Source organism: Pleurodeles waltl, chromosome 2_1 (genome assembly GCF_031143425.1).
Source record: "Pleurodeles waltl isolate 20211129_DDA chromosome 2_1, aPleWal1.hap1.20221129, whole genome shotgun sequence".
NCBI lineage: Eukaryota > Metazoa > Chordata > Amphibia > Caudata > Salamandridae > Pleurodeles > Pleurodeles waltl.
Window position 1 is genome coordinate 109,575,978 of NC_090438.1, and position 18,219 is coordinate 109,594,196.

The following is an 18,219-nucleotide window of genomic DNA, read 5'->3' on the forward strand; positions in this document are numbered from 1 at the left end:
CCAAATAGTCTTCAATTACAACTGCGTTAATGAAGACTCCAGTCAATTAGTTAAGTACTACCGGCCACACAAACAAAATAATTTAGAGGGAACTGATTTCACGCTATGTACATCTCAAACACAAACATATACTGCTTGATGCTCAAAAGGCAACCAAAGACACCTTTTCATCATTTTAAAGCTCTCTGCAGCACTTATTCAAATGAAAATCATGAAACAGAAATGTTACTTATAATGGGAAGATGATACAGAAAATATACACCCAATAACCAGACATTTTGTTCAGAGATTTCATTTCCCGAAGGAATCTTTATTGACCTTAACTAACTCCAGGGTTCTGGGTTGTACAGATTAACAAGCATTCATTTAATTTTAACCAACCTTCTTTTCTGCTTCATATTCTGCCCAAGCTGCCTTCCTGTCTTCCTCGGATAGCTCCTCCTCCTCTTTGTGGTCAAGCAGAGAATCGTGCTCATGATAGGTAACAATATACTCCTTCATTTCCTGAAGCAGCTCTGCCAGAACAGTGTCCTGTGGTTTAAAAAGGTAAGAGAATAAATAAGTAAACATGTTAACTCCCTTTACGTAATCCTCATTCAAATGAACCTTCAAAAACACTTACTGCTGGTTTACTAGTATAAGACTTCTCGCCTTTGAATACTCCTCAAGCACTGGCCTGGATCGAGAAATGTTTCCGTGAAGCAGTGATCCTATATTCTAGGAGGCAGCACTGTGGGGCTCAGTGCATACTCCACACTTCTCTGGAAGTGTTAAGAGCGGAGCTGTATATAATCATTAACTCTAGGTTCGGTTGTCTGTTTCGGATCTTTTCCCTTCCTTCACCCTCAGACGTAGAGAGTAGAAAATTGTTGGTCCCACATTTTGAATACTAACATTGGACCTTTTTAGATGTTAAAAACAGGCCACTCAATAGAAAGGGGATGAAGAAGGGCAGCGAGGAACTGGTGGTTAGACAGAAAGAGCGTTACCGAAGATAAGTAACTTGTTCTTCTGGTGGATACTTCCACCATAGAATAGAGACTAAAGCAGTAATTCTCCAGGTGGCGGGTCTGTGAAGCAGACTCAGACAAAAACTCTTGCAGGATTATTCAGGCTTTATGTTTGACATGTCAAGGATGGGTACTCCGCATCCCAATGCTGTGGTAGCAGCCCCAGCCCTTGCGGAATGGGCTTGACCTTCCAGGGTTGCATTAGTTGGCAGTGCGTAGCAGATCTTAATGCAGAGTAGTATCCATCTCAACAAGGTCCTCTTCCGTACAGAGTTCCCTTTTATGCTATGAAGAACCCCACAAAGAGTTGATCATCCTTTGAATGATCAATGAAAATGATGGGGTCAAACCGACAGATCCGCTTCTCCTCTTTCTAGGGATTAGAGGGAGCAGAAAACACTAGTAGAGTGATGGATTGGTCAGAATTTTTGTCAAGAAAATCTCTTAAATCCTCAGCACCTGCTTGTCCAGGGGAAAAGGTGGTGGTGTAGGGCAGATGCACTGACAGTGCCTGAAATTCACTCATATGACAAGTTGAATTTATCGCACAAAGAACACAGTTTTTAAAGTCAGAAGACTCCGAGACCAGATATGCAGCAGATCCAAGGGTGTATACACGAGAAATATCAAGAGCAAATTTAGGACCCAATGCGAACTCACAAAAGGTTTCAGCCGGAACACGTGTGTCAAATCTCTTGTAAAGCTCAACACAACAGGTGGTTTAAACAAAAAATACTGATCTGGTAAATGCAGAAAGGTTGAAAGGGCTGATAAATAATCTATAGTGCCCACTGCAATGCCTTGTTGGGCCAAAGATAAAACAAACAAAAGGACACTGGAAACCTTTTCAATGCCACAACATGTCACCAATTTGCCTCAGTACCAGGTATTAAATGGGTGTCATTGAAGGAAACCTAGCAGCAAGTATGGTATATAACACTTCAGGTGGGAGATGAAATGCAGTCAACTGCCAACACTCAAACTAGGTTGAGCAGATTCGGGTGGTTAACCCTGTCCTGTTAATGAGACCAGAGTTCCCACTTCAAAGGGGAAGCTATATGCTCATACCCAGAAGTTCTGGATACAACACTCTTTTGGCCCAATCTGGTACCTCTAGGATGACTTGGGCCCGGTCATTCGTGATCTTGTTCATAAGAGGCAGGGACATAAAGGTATAGAGTAATCACGTTTTATTTCAGATAGAACGCATGTCCTAACTAGTGCTCTTCTGGAAACTCCAAAGCACAAAATGTTTGACATTGCGCATTCTCAACAGAGGCGAAAAGATCTAGCCAGGGTTTTCACCACTGATGGAGTATGTCCTGTGTCACCTCCGGCAATAGACACAAGTGGTGAGCTGTCAGACACCACCCAGGCAGAACTTTCTCAGCTTGTCCTCTCTGACATTCAGAGATCTTGCCAGGTAGTTCACAATCAGAACGATGCTGTGGTGCTCCAACTACCTCCACAAAAGCAGAGCCTTCCCACAAAGGATCTAGAAGCCATCTGCACCCTTCTTGCATGTTGTGCTTGAGAACCTTCACCATCCTCCTCTTGATGGACGGAAGGAAGGCTTTCAGACCTAAACGAATGGTCGCGACTTCAGCAGATTCATGTAGAGCCAGCCCTCTGCTGAGAACTATAATCCCCAGATCTCCACCTCCCACAGATGGTTTCCCTAACCCATCAGGGACGCATCCGTCACCTCTGGGTGGGCAAGGGAATGGGGCCGGTCACTGGACCAGCTGTGTTCAAGCAACCACCAATTGAAATTGTGGCATCTCCTCTGATACCTGGATGGCATCAGCAACATTTCCATGATGCTGGAACAACTGAAATTTTAAATTTTATTGCCATGTGCACACTTGTGCCAAATGGCAGAGATGAGGAGGAGAACGTAGGAGGCCAAAAGGCCAGGAAGCCTCAGTGCTGCTCTGACCATGATCAAGGACTGGGCCTTAAACATCAGGATCATGGCCTGAATGTACTAGAATTTGCGCAGCAGAGGAAATGCCCTGAACGCCACTGAGTCTAACATTGCCTAGTAGGGATTATATCTAGCTGCAGATTCCTTATCTTTCAATTTTCCAGGCATCAGACTGGATCGGGAAACATTTGCGTGAGCAGTACCCCTGCGTGCCATTGGGTGGCTTTTTTCGGTTCTATATGGCATCTTTGGTGCCAGAAGTGACATCACAGTCACCTATATAGGCACCACACAGGTGCACAGATGTCAGTTACTTTTCATAACTTTCCAAGCCAGGAGTGCAGAGCCATGAAGTGAACTGACGAGTGTGCGTCAAAACTACAGCCTGCAAGGGGGGGAGGGGGTTAACTCTAGCCCTAGAAATCTGTCCGCAGAGAGAGAGGCATGGGTGGGTGTAAGGAATATGCAGCTAGATATAGTCTCTACCAGATAATGCATTACCGAAGGTTAGTAAGTTGTTCATCTGATAGAGACTTCTAGTTGCAGATTACTTACTTTTGAATATATACCCAAGCCATACCAACCTGGCGGTGGGCTGCGGACAAATGTAACTAGACTAAAAAGTCCTGCAGAACTGAGCAGGTGAAATGCCCGTCTCTGCGGACCTGACCATCCAGGCAGTAGTCTCCTGCAAAGTGTGCAGGGATGCCCACAATGATGACTGGCAGACGTCCAGGCCTGGAACTCCACAAGCTAATGCCATAGTCGCAGCTGTTCCCCTGATGGAATGAACCCGTAAGCCCTCGGGAGGCTGCTTTTCAACCAGGGCACATCAGCTTTTAATACAGAGAAAGACCCAGCACAAATTGGTCAGTCTGTGAACTGCCTGACCTTTTTTCGCTCCCACATACCCCAGGAAGAATTGGTCGTCCACTCGGAACACTTTTGTGCAGTCAAGGTAGAACGACAACGCTCTTTTTGGGTCCAGGCGGTGGAGTCTCTCCTCTCCTTTAGAGGGATGTGGAGGAGTGTAACAGGTGGGCAGGATGATAGATTGTGAAGTCACCAACTTAGGTAGAATAAAGGCTGTGGTGCTAAGCACCACCTTGTCTGGGAAAACTATGTGAAGGATGCTTGGATGATAAAGCTTGCAGCTCACTCACCCTCAAGGCAGAGGTTATTGCCACCGACAAGGCTGGCAGGTAAGGAGCTGGAGGGGACAACTGTGTACTGGCCAAAGGGAACACACCTCAGGGACCTAAGAACCATGTTCACGTCTCATTGAGGCAAGGTAAAGAGCAAAGGTGGAAACATATGTACAAGCTCTTTCAGGAACCTATTACAATAGGGGACTTAAATAAAGAGGGCTGGTCAGGCAGCCACAGGAAGGCAGACATAGCATAGGGTTAACCCTTAAGAGTACCTGGAGCAGAGACCTGCAGGGCAAAAATGAAGAGAAGAATATCAGAAAGAAGCAGAGAGAGGGTCTATAGACTTTTCTGTGCTATATTTCACAAATGTTTGCCAACGCCAGGCCTAGCCAGCCAATTGGGGGAGGGATGCATGGCCGCAAGATAATTTTAGAGACTTCAGGAGGAAGGTCAAAAGCTATCAACTGTCATTGCTCAATCCTCACGCAAGGAGGCAGAGAATCAACAGGTTTGGCTATGACAGAAGATACTCAGCCCAATTGGAGGATAGATGCTCATTTTCAAGAGTTCGGGATACCAAACTCTTGGTGCCCAGTCCAGAGCCACAAGGATTACTTAGGCCAAGCTGTTCCTGATCTTCTTGAGAACTCTGGGCAGAAGAGGTATGTGGAGATGCCACTCGTGATCCGCTAGACATTGACGGCTGAGTTTGTTCATCCTGAAATTCAGAGAACCTGCCAGGTGTTGAACCACCAGGGTTATGGCCTGCTGTAGGGCCTCTTGAAAAAGGGTCTACTACCCCACCCTGCTTGTTGCTATACCACATTGTGGTGTCCATGAACACCTGCACCAGCATTCCCTTGACAGAGCGAAGGAATGCTTTCAATGCTAACTGGATCACATGGAGCTCCAGCAAACTGATGTGGAGTCTCGAATCTGCAGGAGACCAGAGTCCTCTGATCTCCACCTCTCCCAGATGGCTGCCCAATCCTAGGAGTGACCACATGTCACCACTGTGAGATCAGGTTGGGTAAGGTAGAGGAACTTGCCTTTGATCCAATCTCGGTTCATAAGCCACCACTGCAGGTCTTTTGCAGTTCCCTCTGAGATCTGGACCATGTCGGAGAGATTCCCCTGATTCTGCACCCACTGGAACTTCAGAGCCCGCATATGCCGTCTGGCATGTGTCACAAGCATGATGCGGGGGCCACGTGGCCCACTAGCCTCAGAATCACTCACGCCGAACCACAGGCTAAAGGATGAAACATCTGAATCATAACCTGAATATCCTGGACTCTCTGTTTGGGAGAGTAAGCCCAAAACTGCACTGTGTCCAGAACCACTCTGTAGGAATTTGGCTGTATATAGTGTGCACAGAGTCAAGAGGGTTTCCCAGAGGCTTGACAGAGGCAATAATAGATAATACTAATGCTCTATTTGTGGTAGTCTGGCCGAGCAGTTAGGCTTATCAGAGGGTAGTGTTGAGCATTTGTTGTACATACACAAGCAATAGAAGAAAAACACACTCAATGACTTCACTCCAGACCAATGGGATTTTATATAGAAAAATGTTTTCTTAATTTATTTCTAGAACCACAAGATTCAATTTACAGGTAAGTACATAAATCGAAAGGTACTTTGCATAGGTATAATCAGGAATTTGAATAGAGTCAACATTTAAAATGGCAAAAAAGCTATTTTAAAAGTGGACACTACAATTTTCAACAGTTCCTGGGGATAGAAAAAGTATGTTTTTTGAACTTACAGCTTTAGTCTCCTGGGCATAGGTAGCCCACTGTTGGAGGGTTCAAGATAACCCCAAATACCCACCACCAGCAACACAGGGCCAGTTAGGTGCAGAGGTCACACAGGAGCCAAAATAACGTGGGCCCCTAAGGAGACAGGGGGTACTCTGGTTCCGGTCAGCTTGCAGATAAGTACCTGGGTTGTCGGAGGGCAGACCAGGGGGGTTTAGAGGAGCACTGGGGGGCCCCAAGTAGACTCCAATCCCACACCCTGAGCGGCACTGGGGCGGCCGGGTGCAAACAGGGCATCAGGTTTCCAATGGAACTCAATGAGGGGACCCCGGGGATCACTTAGGCGCTGCAGGTAAGGCACAGGGGGGCTCCTTGGGCAAGCCACCGACTGGATAGGGAGGAAGGCCACCCATTGGTCACTGCTGCACCAGTGGTTGGTTTCTGTTGAGTCTGGGGGCTACGGGTGCAGTGCTTCTCCAGGCGTTGGATATCTTCCTCCTGGGCAGTCGCAGTCAGGGGGTCCTTGGGATTCCCTCTGCAGGCGTCGTCGTGGAGGGGTCAACCCAGGGTGGGCACTTGGTCACCTGGGGGTCCTCTCTGTCAGCTGGGCCACCTGGACCCGGGCCGTGAGCGTAGGGTGCAGAGTGGTTCGGACTCACACTTCTGGAGTGAGGTGAGAGTTCTTTAAAAGCAGTTTCTTCTTATTTTCTTTTGGGACAGGTCCGCTGTCCACTGGAGTTTCTTGGTCCTTGGTGATGCTGCTCAGCACTCCTTTCTTGAGGTCATCAGTAATCTGCTGACTTGGGTTCAGGGAAGCCCTCACTCCCCCTTGAGTCCACTCCCTTTGGGGAAGGGGGCACATTCTTACTCCTACTTGCCCTGATCCTCCAAACCAAGAAGGAGGCTTCTGCAGGGAGGGGGTCACCTCAGATCTGGACACCTTACGGGTGGTCCTGGCTGAGGTAGTCACTCATCCCTATTTTCCTTAACTTTCCTGCCAGACTTGCCGCCAAAAGTGGGGCTTTCTCCGGGGGGAGGGCACCTCCACTAGCTGGAGTGCCCTGGGGCACTGTAACTCGAGGCTTGAGCCTTTGAGGCTCACCACCAGATGTTACAGTTCCTGCAGGGTGGAGGTGTGAAGTACCTCCACCCAGGGTAGGCTTTGTTTCTGACCAGAGAGTGCACAAAGACACCACCCCATGTGGTCAGAAACTCGTCTGGAAGTGGCAGGCTGGCAAAGGCTGGTCAGGCCTACACTACTAGGTTGGCTAACATACATGGGGGCATCTCTAAGATGTGTATTTATCAATAAATCCCACACTTGCATCAGTGTGGGTTTATTGTGCTGAGAAGTTTGAGACCAAACTTCCCAGTATTCAGTGTAGCCATATTATGGTGCTGTGGAGTTCGTAGTGACAAACTCCCAGACCATATACTCAATATGGCCACCCTGCAATTACAATGTCTAAGAATTGACTTAGACACTGTAGGGGCATATTGCTCATGCAGCTATGCCCTTACCTGTGGTATAGTGCACATAGCATTAGGGCTGTAACCTGCTAGAGGGGGGACTTACCTATACCACAGGCAGTGATTTTGGGGGCATGGCACCCTGAGAGGGATGCCATGTCGACTTTGCCTTTTTCTCCCCCCTAGCACACACAAGCTGCAAGGCAGTGTGCATGGGCTGAGTGAGGGGTCCACCAGGGTGGCATAATACATGCTCCAGCCCTTGGGGACCTTCCCTGGCCACAGGGCCCTTGGTCCCATGGTATCTTTTACAAGGGACTTAACTGTGCCAGGGCTGTGCTAATTGTGGGAACAAAGGCACAGATTTAGGGAAAGAACACTGGTGCTGGGGCCTGGTTAGCAGGGTCCCAGCACACCTCCAATCAAAGCTGGCATCAACACTAGGCAAAAGGTGGGGGCAACCATGCCAACAGTGGCATTTTCCTACACACTCCAATACAAGGGAGCATCTGAGAAGGAGTCAGGTGTGACTTTTGTACTTTTATAGTGAACCACAGCGAATGCAGGAGGTCCGCTGTAGTCTGGAGGTGGGAGACAACAGCCTGGGGCGAACCAGACTCAAACAGCCAGTAGTTGAGGTAGGAAAGACTGAAATCCCTAAACTGCATAGAAGAGCTGCAACCACCACCATCACCTTGGTGAACACCCGAGAGGCACTGTTAAGACCAAAGGGGAGCACAGAGAACAAAGTGTTCATGGCTTACCTTGAACCGCAGGTAATGCCTGTGGGCAGGCAGGAGGGACACATGAAAATACACATCCTGCATGTCCAACCCTACCATCCAGTCTTCTTGGTCTAGAGCAAACAAGATCTGAGCCAAAGTGAGCATCTTGAATTTCTCCTTTTCAAGGATGAGATAGACGGTTCGCAAGTCTAGAACAGGGTGAATGCCCTTGTTCTTGTTGGCTATCAGAAAGTAGCAGGAATAACAACCACTGACTACTTCTGATATCGGAACCTTTTCCATAGCCCTTTTTGCTATATAAAAACCATTAGTCTGGAGTTAAGTCATTAAGTGTGTGTGCTACTTCTATTGTCTAATACATAATGTCAGTGTGCTTAACACACCATCTGAGCTAGAACTTGACTCACCACTTGGGCCACCAACAGAAGAGAGTGCCGCGTCTGAGGTGGTGACTCACGGAGCAACTGAGGCACTAGAATTACAGTTACCTTCCATTGAAACCAAAGCAAATGCCTTTTACAGACATCTTAGAGCAATCTTACTTTTGAGCCAGTACATCCCTAAACAATGTTGATGATTTGGCTACTTGGTTAAAGCCTTGTTCTTGCCCATGTTAATAGACAGGTGGCTAGATGTCCGTGATTTTCTCACCAAGCATCCCATCCCAGAGATCCTTTTAAGCTCGACCATTAGGAGTAAGGATGTGCCCCCGTCCCCAGAGGGAGTGGACACAAGGAGCGTGTAGCCACCCTCAGGGCCAGTAACCATTGGCTACTGCCCTCTAACTCCTAAAAACGCCCCTAAATTTAGTATTTAAGGGCTCCCTGAACCAAGCTAGGCATATTTCTGGTGACCTACTAGAAGAAGAAGGACTGCTATGCTGAAACCCCAGCAGAGAAGAAGGAAGACAACAACTGCTTTGGCCCCAGCCCTACCGGCCTGTCTCGTGCTTCAAAACACCTGCCAAAGACAAGCGACGCGTCCAGCTGGACCAGTGAACTCTGCCCAACTTCAGAGGACTGCCCTACACCCAAAAGGACCAAGACCTCCAGAGGACAGCGGTTCTGTCTGAAGAAAACCTACAACCATGGACTCACACCTCACTCCGGATGCATGAGTCTTGACCCCTGTGCACCCGACGCCCAAGGCCCGTGTCCGGGTGGTCCACCCAGCAAGAGAGGATCCCCAGGCGATTGGAAGCAAGTGCCTAGGGTTGACCTCTCCACGACAACACCTGCAGAGGGAATCCCGAGGACCCCCTTGGCCAAGAAGCTCCGGATGAAGATATCCGATGCCTAAAGGCACACTGCACCCGTAGCCCCCAGGCCTTGGAGAAACCCAACCCCGGGGCCTCTACTTTCAGCAGGCGGCCTTTCTCCCTGTCCGACCAGTGGTGTGCCCGAGACACCCCCATAGACCTCGCCTGCAGCCTCTGAGTGAGCGCTGGGGTCTCCTCATAGACCAGCATTGGAAACCTGATGTCCTGTTTGCACCCTGCACCCGGCCGCTGAAGGTGTGTGTTTGGTGCCTACTTGTGGCCCCTCCAATAATCTTCTAATCCCCCCAGTCTGCCCTCTGAGCTGAAGGTATTACCTGCAGGCAGGCGCGATTCCGAGCAGCCCCTTACTCAATAGGAGCCCAGGTTAAATTTTCTCAACTTTGACCTCTGTACCCAGCTGGCCCTGTGTTGCTGGTGGTGGGTGTTTGGGGTCAACTTGAACCCCAACTGGTGGACTTCCTAAAACCCGGAGACAAACTGTAAGTGTTGTACTTACCTGGAAAACGACCTAAAATTTCTTCCCCCCAGGAACTGTTTCTGAAAATTGTACTGTGTCCATTTTTAAAACAGATTATTGCTAATAATTCAAAAACTGTATTATGTACCTATTGCAAATAAAGTACTGTTGATACCTGTGTGAAATATGAAACTTTTAAGGTACTTACCTGCATCTTGAATCTTGTGGTTCTACAAATAAATTAAGAAAATATATTTTTGCCATATAAAACCATTAGTCTGGAGTTAAGTCATTGAGTGTGTGTGCTTCTTCTATTGTCTGCGTGTGTACAACAAATGCTTTGCACTACCCTCTGATTGCCTAACTGCTCAACCACACTACCACAAAAAAGAGCATTAGTATTACCTACTTTAGCCTCTGTCAAGCCTCTGGGGAACCCCTGGACTCTGTGCACACTATTTCTCACATTGATTTAGTATATACACAGAGCTAGCTTCCTACAATAAGGCACAAGCAGTACAGTGAGGGTGGAGCAAGCCATCACCCACCATTATGAACATTTTGGGGTGTCCCTTACTCTGGAATAGAATCAGAGTCAGAGCCAAGAAGACGAGGAAGCCTTTTCTGATAGCTGTAACATGGCACTGGTCCAGAGTCAGGTAGCAGAACGACTGGTTGAGCTTTTGTAATTTTGCAGTGTGACAAAATTCCACCTGGGACGAACCTGCTACTACTGCATTGGTACGCAAGTTCCTGTTTTTGGACATCTGCCTGGCAGCTATTTAGATGTCACTCCATACATTCATGAAGCACAACAGTCTGAATTGCCAGTTTTGTCAAGAGTGGCATTTAGCCTGCTCGATCTTGCAGGACTTTTTGGTTTGAGCCAATTCACAGCCCCACCTCCTAATAGGTACTGCTCGGATATTTATTTAAAAGGTGAGAAATCGTTTTTAGAAGTGTCTGCAAGAAGAACAAGTTTCTTACCTTTGGTAACACTCTTTCTGGTGGAGGCTATATATAACCGTATATTTTTCACTGACCCGCCTACCCTACCCATTCAGCAAATTGAAATCTATCCACTAATAAGATCTCAAGTCTAGGAAACAGCACAATGGACTAAGGCAGCTTGCTCTTGGGGTTTTGCGTATGGGGGCACAGACGGCCTCGAAAGCAACTGACGTCAGCACGTAGGAGTGACGCCTAGATGGGCCAGCACTTCATTTCCAGATATAAACTATGTCAGTGTGGAGCTGCACAGCGCAATCGACTAGTGCGCCGAGGGACTGCTCGAAGGTTTCAAATTTCACTCTGACATTTCGGAAATATTCAAAACATGAGCAATCTGCTGTCAGAAATCTATATAAGAAAAAAAACCTGAAGTCTGTGCACCTGGGTGGCACTTTTATGTAGCTCTGATCCGTCACTTCAAAGGCAATGTGGAGTCAGAGCACAGCCACACAGCACCATCTAGTGGCATCTAGAACCACTACTTGGAGAAAATAAGTTTTCTGCATCCATTCCAGTGCCTGGGGAGTATTCCAAGTGAGAATTCTGCAGTCACAAGTATCCATCACGAATAACAAATATTAGCCACTTCAAACAACTCAATTATCCTCTACCAATCATTTACTCAACCTTTAATCAACTCTTCACAACCTAAGTTGTGGTCCCTAATTAAATTAAATCAAACAAATTCTAATGGTCTGAATTTGGAAACCATCTTACAGCTCAAGCCTTGCCTTCATCTAATCTTTTGATGCAATTGCTTCTGTAGACAAGAGGACAATTAAGCCAAGTAACCACAAACATAAATGGTACAACTGAAAATGTAGTTAACAAAGGGTGCCAACTTGAATACTGCTGGAGAAGAAAACAAGTTACTTACCTGATACCACAGTTATCCAGTATTGGCATCTTTCATAAATTCTCATGCTTGAATCATCCCTGTCGTTGAAGTGGGAGTCCCACGGTACATAAAATAGCAATAATTAACAAATACATTTTTTTGCCACAGGCAATAATGGAAATAGTAATCATTCATATAGCCTATCCATGTCCTTTTGTGAAAAGGACCCAACTTGCCTGCTGACCAATCAGGCACAAGCACCCTCTAGCCAGAGAAGCACCTTCCCTCAGATTTTCCAGCACAAGAGTGAAAGATTATAACCTGAGAAGAAATGCGAGCGCCAAAGGGGAGGAGGGTGGGTCACATGTGAATTTATGAAAGATACCAATACTGGATAACTGTAGTTACAGGTAAGTAACTTGTTTTCTTATCCAGTATTTGATCTTTCATAAATTCACATGCTTGAATCTGAATAGTCAGCAGTACTGTTGATAAACATTATACTCGCAGTGGATGGAGGGTGCGAGCATGAAAATCCTTTACAACAAATATAAAATAGTTTGATCATAAATCTTGCTTTATGCACTTCAGATAAATATAGATACTTCTAAGTACATATACGCAGTGTTATAAATACACACACATATAACTACATACATACTTATATAGAAGCATGTCAAAGTATATATGATGGGAATCATGGCTATTTGCATATCAAACCATTTCTATATAACGAAGGAAAGGTCTCACCTTAATGAAAGAGATGACGTAGACCAGCTTGTCCTACTAGAGAGTTGGTTCTCTGCGATGACTCCAAACAATAGTGCTGCGTAAAGGAGTGCGTAGTTTTCCATGTCGCAGCTTGACATATCTTATCCAGGGCAATACCCTGAAAAAAAGCAGCCGATGTGGAGACTGCTCTCGTGGAGTGGGCTCTCGGGCGCCTAGTCAACGGTTTTCCTGCCTTGGTGTGACAGAATTGGATTGTAGAGGAAATCCACCGGGCTATAGTGGCCTTGGTGACTCCTCCTCCCTGTCGTCCAAGAGAATAAGATACCAGAAGTTGATCCGATTTCCTGATGTGTTTGGTACTTTGAAGATAAAATTTGAGGGATCGTTTGATGTCCAAAGAATGTAGAGTTTTTTCTGCGATTGTAGTTGGGTTTGGAAAAAAGGTTTGTAGTATCACGGGCTCATTGAGATGGAATGAAGATGGCACTTTGGGAATGTATCTGGGGTTGGTTCTGAGCATAACAAAGTCATCAGGAAAAAAACAAAAAAGGTTCTTTAGTAGTGAACGCCTGTATATCACTGACTCTCCTGGTAGAAATGAGAGCAAACAGAGTTGCCACTTTCCATGTGATCTACTTGAGTTCCGCCCTGTGAATAGGTTCAAAAGGAGCTTTCATGAGCTGGGACAGGACTATATTAAGGTGCCATTCTGGCGGAGGTAGCCGCACCGGAGGGAAAGTGCGGAAGAGTCCTTTCATAAACTGCTTAATGATTCTGGATGAGACGATTGAGGGCATCTCAGACGATGCCTATAGGAGGCTATAGCTGCTAGGTGAATCTTGACTGATGCATGGCAAAGACCAGACTTGGAGAGTGTGAGAAGGTACGTAAGAATTTGTTCAGGCTTAATTTGTAAAGGGTGGAAGTTGTTCTGAGAGAACCAAACACAAAATCTCTTCCACTTGAGTTTGTACGTCTTATTTGTGCTCTCTGCTCGTGCCCTAGATAATATCAGTATACATTCCTGATCGATGTTCATATCGTTAAACTCTCTGTACTCAGGAGCAAAGCATGCAATTGCAGAGAAGCTGGATCGGGATGAAGGATTAGAGCCTGATTCTTCGTGAGAAGGGTGTGGTTGCAAGGAAGGCGGACTGGATTGGCCACGGACCGGAGTAGGAGCTCCGTGTACCAGTACTGTCTGGACCATCTGGGGGCTATGAGAATCATCTTGCAGCATTCGGACTTCATTTTCCTGAGGAGTCTGGGAATAAGAGGGATGAGGGGAAAAGCGTAGGCAAAGATCCTGGACCATCTAATCAAAAGAGCATTTCCCCACGACCCCAGGAGTGGGCATGGACTAGCGTAGAACTGGCATTTGGCATTCAGGTTGGTGGCAAACAAGTCTAGGATCGGCTGACCCAATCGTTGGAAGATGCCGTCGAGTATGTTCTGGTTGAGTTCCCACTCGTGGCAGTTGTCGTCCGTCCTGCTGAGAGAATCCGCTAGGGAGTTGTTGACCCCTGGCAGGTGCTCCATCCTGAGGCGAATATTGTGCAGTGTGCCAGTCCCAAAGAGACTGAGCTTCCCTTGAGAGGGAGAGGGATCGTGTTCCTCCCTGCTTGTTGATGTAAAACATACTTGTTGTGTTGTCCGTCCTGACCAACACTGAGGACCCTGCGATGCGTGGAAGAAAAGCCTTGAGCGTGAGATGGATCACCTTCAGTTCTAGCAGGTTTATGTGCATCCCTTTCTGGAGATTGGACCATCTTCCCTGAATGCGCATGTCTTGCAAATGGCCTCCCCAGCCTTCCAAGGAAGCGTCTGTGGTGATGACAAAGTCTGTTACTAGTGCTAGAAACGTAAGACATTGGGAGAGGTGGTTGGTGTGAGACCACCACTTCAACGCCTGCCGAATTTTTGGTGTGATAGTTATTAAGTCGCCGAAGGACCCTTGCGACTGGGTCCATTGGAGCTGTAGTTCTTCTTGCAACGGTCTCATTCTCAGCCTTGCTAGTCGAACTAGGACGATGGCTGAGGAAATCATGCCCAGAAGCGACTTGAACAGTTGTACTGAAACAAACTCTTGTGGAGATTCTGACAGCTAAGGGGGGTATCTTCTGCTGCCTTGCTGGAGTGAGATATGCTTTGTTCTGGATGGTGTAATTCTGCACCCAGGAAGACTCTTCTGCATGAGGGAAATGTGACCGACTTCTGTAGATTCACTGTTAGCCCCAAAATGTAGAATACTTTAAAGCAAGCGTTTGTCGCTTTGGAGGCTAGTAGCGTAGACAGAGCTTTTATGAGCCAGTCGTCCAGGTATGGAAACACCTGGAAACCCTTACTGCGGAGGAAACCTGCGACTAGGGCAAGGCATTTTGTGAAGATTCTTGGAGCTGATCTCAGCCCGAATGGTAGGACTTTGAACTGATAATGGGCACCGGCTACAGTAAAGCGGAGATATTTGCGATATTTCTGATGTATTAGTATGTGGAAAGAGGCATCCTGGAGATCCAAAGTTGTCATAAAATCTCCAGGATTGAGGAGGTGCAGGATATCTGACAGTGTGATCATCTGAAAAGATTGCTTCCGAAGGAACCTGTTGAGTTTCCTGAGATCTAGTATCGGACGCCACTCCCCTGACTTTTTCTTTATTAGGAAGAAACTGGAGTAGAATCCGAGACCTCGTTGCTGAACTGGAACTGTTTCTATAGCTCCCTTGGCAAGCATAATGAATACCTCCTGTTGAAGCAGACGAAGATGGAGGGGTCTGCCTGTTCTTGGTGGATGATGCAGTGGTTTTTGTATGAATTCCAGTGTATGACCTCTTGTCACTATATCCAGCACCCATTTGTCTGATGTTATTTTCTTCCACTCCTGGATGTAGTTGGAGATGTTTGCTCCTATTTGTTGATGGTGTAAACATTGGGGAAGCATAGCCGGTGCCTGGAGAAGATCATTACTTTCTGGGTTGATCTCTGCTTTGTGAACTCTGTCTTCTCTTTCCTCCCTGTCTGGCGTAGGAAGCAGTAGATGGTTGCCGGTACTGCTGTTGGTAGGAAGGCCTGTTCTGCCTGTGAAAGGAACCTCGAAATGAGGTAAAACCTCTTCCTTTAGTACCCCGAAAGGGCTGTTTCCGGTACTGTAGGGTACCTAGGGACTTGGCAGTGTCTGTGTCGGTCTTGATGGCCTGAAGCGCGTCATCTACGTGCTTGCCAAAGAGAGATTCGCCATCGTAGGGCATGTCGAGGATTCTGGACTGCACTTCCGGCCTGAAAGATGTGGCTTTGAGCCAACCTTAGCGGCGTAAGACAGCGGCACCAGCTAGCTGACGAAAGCCGGTGGAGGCTATATCAAGAGCGCAGTCGATTATTTCTTCCGACGTATGCTCACCTTCTTGGAGGATCTTCTGTGCCTCTGCTTGCTTGCTTTCAGGGATGAGGTCAATGAAAGGTTGCATATCGGACCACATTTGACGGTCATAACGACCCAGTATTACAAATGAATTTGCTGCTCTGACAGTGATTGCTGACATGGAGGAGAATCTTTTGCCCACATTATCCAATCTCCTTCCTTCTCTGTATGGAGGAGTAGAGATAGGCGTTGATGGGTTCTTAGAACGCCTTTGAGCAGCTTGTGAAATAACCGAGTCAGGCTTTGGGTGGCCAGTGAGACATGCCATGTATTTCTTGTCCAGTTTTTGCGGGGCTGGTGGGACTGTTTCCGGGTTGCGCATAATCTTTGTACCATCGCTCCATATAAAATCAATAATCGGAATGGACCGTACAGACTTCCTTGACTGCTCCTTAAAATCATGCAGGAAACATTCCGACTGGGAGACAGATGTTGGAAGGTGGAAGCGTGCGGCAGCTCTGTCCATAAGATTGTGGAAACCACCTATATCCTCGGGTGGAGAATCAGAACGGCGAGGAGGTGGTGGAAGGGGAGTGTGGGCCAAATAGTCATCCCATTCCTCAGTAGGATGTTGCGGGGTAGAAATCTCTCTTTCTTCCTCTTCTTCCCCTGAAGTGGAACCTTCATCTCTAGGGGGTGCAGCTAACACAGAGTGGGGTGTCATTCTTGGAGTAGCTGAAGGAGGAGGGACATTGGTTGGTGTAGCAGGAGAAACTGGCGGTGGTGGCTGATCTTCTGCTGCAACTGGGAACCTTCTCCTATAATCCTGTAGCACTGACTGTAAATCCTGGATTAAGGAGAAAGGCATCTGTATAGAGTCTCTTGGCTGAGGCTCTCTTGGTTGGTAATAGTGTTCTTGATGTGAGTAGTATGGTTGGTATTGGTCATACTCATCATCGTCATACTCTTCTTGATATTTAACGTGGAGCTATGATGGGCTGTGTGCATCTCCGAATGGTCCCTCATCAGATTTCTCCCAGTCGAGTAGATGACTGGGTACTAAAGTTGACACTTTGCTTGGAGATGTGTCTATGGGATAAATGTCTGATCTGGGCAGAGATGTGATCCTGACCATGGCTCGGAGATCCGGAGACCTGGAAGAGGTAGGAGTAGCCTCTGTCTGTCTGACAGGCACCAGTGAAGTAGTAGATGGTGTCAGAGTTGAATATGCATTCGACGGTACTGTGACCAGTGATGGTTTTTCCATCGACGGTGGTCTCGTCGACGATGGTGTAGTCGACGATGGTCTCGTCGACGACGGCTTCTTCGGCGGTGTCCTCGTCGACGGTGAGACAGCCGATGACGCTGTCATTGGTGATAATATGGTTGACGGGGCTGTCGTCGACTGTGTTATAATAGACGATGTTGTCGTCATCGATGATGTTAACGAGGCACTCTGCTCTGGAGTCCTCGTAGACGGAGGTTTCAGTGAGGGGATAGGAGCCCTTACCGTTGACGTCAAAGTAGTCGCTGACGATGGTCTCGTCGACGAGGTAGTGGAGACGGTAGCTGAAAATACCGTTGTCGTCGCCACGGTCGTCGACGGTGGTGTCGTCGTCGATTTGATTTTAATAGTTACCTTTCTAGAGGTAGAAGGCTCTGAGGAAGGAGAATGACGGTAGGACTCCTTCTTTTGAAGAGGAGAGGATGGCTCGGAGGAAATTGAAGTCTGTAAGCCCTTTCCATGATGTCATTTCTGCCTATTTCTAGATTTTTCTGGGTGGCCCAGGTCCTCAGGTTTGGACCTTTTGTGTGGCCTCTCTGACCCACTCTCCTCACCTGAAGTACAGGATTTCGCCTGTCACCATGCCAGGAGTCTACCCTCACGGTCTCTGAGGGTTTTTTTTGAGAAAGTACGACATATCTTGCAGTCTTTCACCTGATGTTGTGGGTAGACACAATACAAGCAGTCTTTATGTGGATCATCCACATGGAGCCTTTTCTTTCCACAGGTCTTGCAAGGGTGGAAAAGGCCTTTTCTAGAAGAATCCAACATTTTTTAAATTCTTTGAGAGAAAAAAGCTTCTGTAGAAGTAGAAAACTGAGCAGAGCTCAGGGAGACTCCCTTCACACGACGTGCAGTAGAAAATCTGAGGGAAGGAGCTTCTCTGGAGAGTGTTCTAAAGGGTGCTGGTGCCTGATTGGTCAGCAGGCAAGTTTGGGTCCTTTTCACAAAAGGACATGGATAGGCTATGTGAGTGATTACTATTTCCATTATAGCCTATGGCAAAAAAAAATATTTGTTAATTATTGCTATTTTATGTACCGTGGGACTCCCACTTCAACAACGGGGATGATTCAAGCATGTGAATTTATGAAAGATCCAATACTGGATAAATGCAGGTTCTTCACAACACAAGTTACCCTTTCCTATTCAGCAATGCAGACAAATTGCATCATCCAGTAAATCCCATTGGTGCTCCTTTA

At 47.1% G+C, this 18,219-nt stretch overlaps 1 protein-coding gene across 1 annotated transcript in view; it reads right to left on the minus strand.

The window, feature by feature from the left end:
• Positions 1–18,219, minus strand: part of ATRX (ATRX chromatin remodeler) — a 1,138,900-nt gene that overhangs the window by 83,778 nt on the left and 1,036,903 nt on the right. The window contains exon 31 of the mRNA XM_069211061.1: positions 382–531. Within this exon, the coding sequence (XP_069067162.1) occupies positions 382–531 (150 nt within the window). The remainder of the gene's footprint in view (positions 1–381; positions 532–18,219) is intronic.